Source organism: Ailuropoda melanoleuca, unplaced genomic scaffold, assembly GCF_002007445.2.
Source record: "Ailuropoda melanoleuca isolate Jingjing unplaced genomic scaffold, ASM200744v2 unplaced-scaffold3034, whole genome shotgun sequence".
Taxonomy (NCBI): domain Eukaryota; kingdom Metazoa; phylum Chordata; class Mammalia; order Carnivora; family Ursidae; genus Ailuropoda; species Ailuropoda melanoleuca.
The window spans coordinates 1-5,963 of NW_023200882.1; the positions used below are offsets into that span (position 1 = coordinate 1).

The following is a 5,963-nucleotide window of genomic DNA, read 5'->3' on the forward strand; positions in this document are numbered from 1 at the left end:
CCCATGGAGACGCTCAGGGAGCTCGGGCAGAGCCCCAGCCTGGGGACTGGGGGGTCCTACCCGGCTGTTGGGTGCCTGCATCGCCACCTCCTGCCGGGCCCTCGCCATCTTCATATTCGGCCACACCTTCCGGCCGCAGCTCGGGGCTCGGGGGCTGCTCCGCTCCTACCATGTTCAGCGGCGCGTACTCGCTTATCCGGAACTGGAGTATGGAAGGGTCTGAGGACAGGACTCCTGTACCCTCTCGACCCGCCTCCAATCGGCAGGGTCCCCTCCCACCGCCTTACTCCGCAAAGCTCGGCTCCGGGTGCCTCGCTCCAAGCCACGCCCCCCAGCAGCCCGCCAGACTCTGGGCACCTCCACCCAAGCCATGCCCCTAGAGTTCCTCACTCAAAGCAGCACCCCAGAACCCTCCATCGCGGCCCCCTTCCCCCTCCTTCGCCCCGGGCCCCGCCTCCTGCCTGCTGGCCCCGCCCCACAGGTGCGGCTCGCCGGGCCCCCGCCAATCCCCACAGACACTGACCCGCAGGCCGCTCCCAGAAGGCGGGGCGGCGGCCTCGGTCCACTCCAGGAGCCGCACTGTGGTGGCGCTGGAGCTGGCCGCAGGTCCCGCGCTTAATTGCGGCAGAACGGTGGCCGTGACAGGTACGCTGCTGGCCACTCGCTCCGGAGCGGCCACATGGATCGGCTCCCGCGGAAAACAGGAAACATCCAGGGCACTGCTGGGCAGGCCGAGGGTGGCCGAGCCGGCTGCGAACAAATACACAGACAGACATGACACAGGTGAGCCCGGTGGTCCTGCCCCATGCATGTGTGTAGGCAGGTGAAAGTATGTCCTTCCCGGGACCACACCTGCATAGGCAGGTATGGGAATGCTCCTCCCCCCAGGCCCCTGGCTTGGCCCACCTGGGATGATGAAGGCAGTAGCCGGCAGGTGAGAGCTGGAACTTGGGCTGTCTCTGGCCACCAGGTGCACGTTGACCTCTCCTGTGGAGGGCCCCTTCAGTGTCCTCAGCAACTCCATTTCAGCATTCCCCTCCATCCTGGTAGGCCTACAAGCTGAAAACGACCCCCAGGGCGATCAGGGAGGGAGGAGGCTTCTTTGAGGAGGAGCTGGTCACCCTCAGGCTGGTAACCTGCAGAGAAAAGCCTCAGCCTTGAGGAGAGCAGGGTGTCTTAGGAGACCAACATTAAATCTGGCTCCTGGCTCTAACCAGGTCATCCAGGTGAGGCCGGGCCCTGCATCTCCCCCAGACTCTGGAAGATGGGCATGAGTGGTGGTGCTTTGTAAACTGTGACATACAGGTACAGAACTGACTCTGGGGAGTAGGTCTCAGGCCAAGGTTGTGTCTGGCCAGCTGTCCATGACAGAGCCCAGGCTAAGTCCTAACTCCCCTCTTCTTAACCCCTACCTCTAACGCCACTAGAATCAATCTCTTCTTCCTGTGGGGATTTAGAGCTCTTAAGTACCAGGTTTGCTCTCACTCGTAAGGTCCATTTTCCTGGGAGGTGATCTTTCCCAGTCACATCATTTTATGCCCCCTGCCCACAACCCTTCCAACCCCAAGCACAGGGTGAGCACTATAACATCTGTTGAACAAATGCATATATGTGAAGAGCAAAGAGGTGTTGTCTGAGAACCCAGGCAGTGCATGACTTTGCTATATAATAAAGCAAGGGCAAAAAGGGTATTTAATAAAGAGGTGGTTGAGCAAGTAAATATATGGGGAAAAAAGACCTAATGACATAACAACTATACTTAATATCTATCATTTATTTAACTCCTAAAACATATTGGCTGCTCTTCTAGTGCCTTACCAGCACTGTCCAGTAGAACTTTCTGTGAATTTTCTGTATATGTCTTATGCCTACATTGTCCAACACAGTAGCCCCTTGCCACATGTGGTTACTGAGCACCTGAAATGTGGCTAGTGTGCATGAAGAACTGAATTTTTTTAATCTTAAATTAAATTTAAATAGTCACAGTGGCCATAGTTGGACAGTAAAACTTTACACATATTATAACTGGCCTGTTGATTCTACCTGCAAAACACATCTCAGAGTCTGACTTCTCTCCATCTCCTGGCTGCCATCAGCTCTCCTTGGACTTCAGAAACTGCCTCCTACCTCATCTCCTTTCTTCCTCTCTTGCCCCCTACAGCCTATTCTCCAGTAAGAGAAAGCTTTAAAAATGTTAAGCGACATCACCTAATTTCCCTACCTAAAATTTTTCCACGGCTCTCCATTGCCCTTAGAATAAAATCAAAGTGCTTCACCCTATAGAATTTGACCCCTGTCCTCCTCTCTGATCTCATTCTCCACCACTCTTCCCGTTTTCCACCCCCCAAAAATACTGGTTTCCTTCTCCTCTTTAACAAACACTCCCACCTCAGAGCCCTTGATCCTTGTTTTCCCCTCTGCTTAGAATGCGCCTCCCCAGGCTCTCTGCTTGACTGCCTGTTTCTCATCCTCCAGGCCTTGGCTCAGTGGTCACCTCCTCAGAAGAGGTCTTTCCTGGCCATTCAGTTTAAGCAGCATACCCCTTACCCACGCTAGTACTGCTCATCCTATTACTGTGTTTATTTCCTTTGTATCCTTCATTATAATCAACAGTGATCTTCATTTACTTATTTGTGTGTGATCGGTCATCCCCATAGAAATATAAGTTCCACAAAGGCAGACTTGTATCTGTCTCGTTCACTGCTATGTAGCCAGCCACTGGAATTCTGCCTGCACATAGTAGGTGCTACGTAAATACGTGTTGGATTTCAGTAACTTCAACTTGTTAATAAAAAGCTCTGAACGTGTGATTGATACCTGGTTACTTTAAGGTGTTGGCAGTGCTTGACAATGGCCTCTGGCATACAAGTTAAAGGAAAACATGGCCTCGGCTCCAGATAGACATAACACATGTGAATCTCAGCTCCAGCACTTAACACCTGTGACTCTGAGTAAGTAGTTTATCTGATGTGAGCCTCAGTTTCCTTGTGTGTAAAATAAATGCAGTAATATCTACCTCAAAGGGTTCTGGTGAAGATCACATGCCAAAATGTGTAAAGTCTTGGTAGCAGAAGGCCTTCAACAAACACTAATCCACTCCCTTTTAACAGAAATTCCAGGGAGCTTGGTAGCTTCTGGCCGATAACATGGAAGCTACTTGCTAGCAAAGTCAGCTTGGAGGGGTTGCTGTCTCTCCCACTCCCCTCCCACCTGCTGTTCTTGGGCACTCTTTATTTTCCAGCTTTTCCTCCCTAAAACAGAGAGTCCATCCTCTATATTATATAACCAGGTAGGTAAAGGCTAGATATACAACCTTATTAATGGAGGCAACATTCAAACCAAAGTGTGTTTCCCTTTGTTAAAATTATAAAATAGAATTCCCTGAATTTCAATTATTTTGCTTTGCACAGCTGATATGCTTGTACCACTTTAAGTTCTTTTAGATAGAGTCAATCTTTTCATTCAAAACCTTGGCTGTCACTAAGAGTGAGCGTGGTTACTCCTGGAAGAGCTCCATTCCTGTTTTGAAACCTCTCACATGTTTCGGGGGTGTCCAGGAAGGGTGGCTGAGGGGACTGTCCTTCTCAGGTTTGTTGCCCTTGTTTCAGCAAACACTGGAGGGCCAACTAAATGTCAGCTCCATTCTTTGCTCTGGGAATACAGTCTCAAACAAGACAAAGTGCTTTCATGAAGCACATATTGTAGAAATAAGGGATAAGGTTGGGTTGGAGATGTAAACTGGAAAGCTGTCGCGTATAGCTGGCATTGAAGACCAGAGAACTGAGTATAAAGAAAAAGGTAGGAGCTTTGGAGCTCACCAAGATTTATAGATTGGGAAGAGGAAGATCTGGTAAAAGAGCCTGCCTTCAGTTCAGAGGGAATCCAGAAGAGTCTGAGGTTCTGGAGAACACAGGAGGAAAGTTTTCAGGACAGTGGGACTCCTGAACACTGTGAAATGCCACTGACAGATCAAGTCAGGTGAGGCCTGAGAGCTGACCATTGGGGCAATAAGGAGGTCCTTAGAAACCTTGACAAGAGCCACTTCCGAGGAGCTGTGGACACAAAAACCAGATCGGAGTGGGTTCTAGTGAGAGATCATGGATTAGCTCAATATTTACTGAGCACCTAGTATGCGACAGGTACTGTTCTAGGCAATGCAGATTTGTCAGTGAACAAAACAGACAAAAACCTCCGCCACACACTCGACATTCTAGTGAGGGAAACTGACAACATGGTTTGCTCCTCATAGGAGAATGGGAGAAAGGGAAGTGGAAACAATGGGACTGACAACTCTCTCAAGGAATTGTGATGTGAAGGAGAGCACATGGAATTGGGGGACAGTGTTTGGAGAGTGATGTGTTCTCAAGGAAGGGGCGTGGGGTCTTTGCTGGTTTGTTTTTAAATAGGAGATGTTACAGCATGTTTGTATCTGATGAAAATGAGCCCATGGAGAGGATAAAAATGGACAGTGCAGGAGAAAAAGAATAGTTCTAGAAGACAAGCCCTTGAATGTGCAGGAGGAAAGACGATCCAGGGCGTCTGTGGTGTTGGGACCCATCACATGTACTTGTGGCTCCTGGCTCGAGGCACCTATTGCTTCTGAGTCCTTCCTCCCCAGCTAGACCATGAGTTTTTCTGAGGCCTGTAACTGCTTTCTCTGTGATTTGAATTCACTCTTCCTCTCCTGCTGCCACCCCTTGTGTTTGCAGCTCACGGAGCATTTTCATAAACATTGTCTCACTTGGTACACACAGCAGCACAACCGGTCTGAAATGGCTCCCAGCCCCAAGGCACGTGCCAGGAACCCATCCGCTCCTACCCCTATGGCCTGATCACACCCTCAGAACCCCTCTCCTGTGTCCTCTGCACACATTGTTCCTTCTGCTTGGTGCCTTTCCACATCCCATAGGTCTGGAAAAATCTCAATCATCCTCCAAGATCCAGCTTGAGCGACCCCTCTTCTTTGAAGCCTTCCCAGAATCCACCCCCAAACAAAGTTAATCATCCCCTCGGCTGTGCTCCACTCCACCACAGTTTAACCATGCATTAACTTGTCTGTCTCACCCAGAGATGGAACAAAGAAGCTGATGTGTAAAAAGCCCGGCAGAGAGGCTGCACTCAACAAATCGTTGCTGAATGAATGAATCCCAGAGCTGGGAGTAAAAAGTGGTCAACGTGTAAGAAACAATGGTATGGAAATCCATAGAAGGTTTAACCATTCTTGCCTTAGGGGCTAGAATTCCATTTTCCCCCCAGGCTGTGCTGCTCAGAGGCTAGGCGAGGAGGGGATAAAGTGGGAGGTCCCGGCTGCCCTGAAGGTTGTCAGGGGCAGCCCTCAGCTGTCAGCTTCTCTGGATACTGCCCTCAGCCAGGGGAGCTGCCTCACCCAAGTGCCCTCTCCTGGAAACAGCCATCCTGTTAGACCAGCTGGTAAGGGGAATAAAGGCCTCACCCCTTGTCTCAATTTGGGATACCTCAGCAGGGCCCTGTTGGCTCCAGAGCTTCCCCTGGGACAGGCTGAGGCCTCTGCTGAGACTACATTGGCTGTTCAACTTCTGCCCACCACCTGCTGTCTTCCCTGTCCTACAGGTGATATTCCCAAGGGCACACCAGTAAACTAAACATGCGCTCGCATCTCCCTCTCGGAGTCTGGTTCCTGGGAACCCGACCTAAAAGAGCCATTTGGGTCCCGGGGCCAGAGCGGTGACTGGCACATAGCATATGCTCAATAACTATTTATTGAATGAGTATGTCCCTGTTTATTTTCTCGTCGTCTCTCTACTAAGGTTCCTCCCAACTGCTTGCCCTTCAAGGCCTCGTATACAACAGACGCTCAATAAAAGCCCTGGCTCTAGGTGTTGGGGGTGGGGAGCAACACATAATCAGAGCCTCAGCGAGGCTGAGCGCCACAAACTTGGGGCCTGCCCCCCGCAGCCGCGGCCGGGACGCGGGAAGGGGGCAAG

General features: G+C 50.8%; 1 protein-coding gene across 1 annotated transcript; it reads right to left on the bottom strand.

Moving 5' to 3' along the window:
* Positions 1 to 60: 60 nt before the first annotated feature.
* Positions 61 to 1,557, bottom strand: LOC117798316 (lethal(3)malignant brain tumor-like protein 1; the record flags this gene model as incomplete). The annotated part of the gene is made up of 3 exons (XM_034650750.1): positions 907 to 1,557; positions 524 to 750; positions 61 to 202 (listed from the first exon to the last, which is right to left on the bottom strand). Coding segments are annotated over exons 1-3 (505 nt in total), but the record flags the coding sequence as incomplete, so codon positions are not given.
* Between the last annotated feature and the right edge of the window lie 4,406 nt (positions 1,558 to 5,963).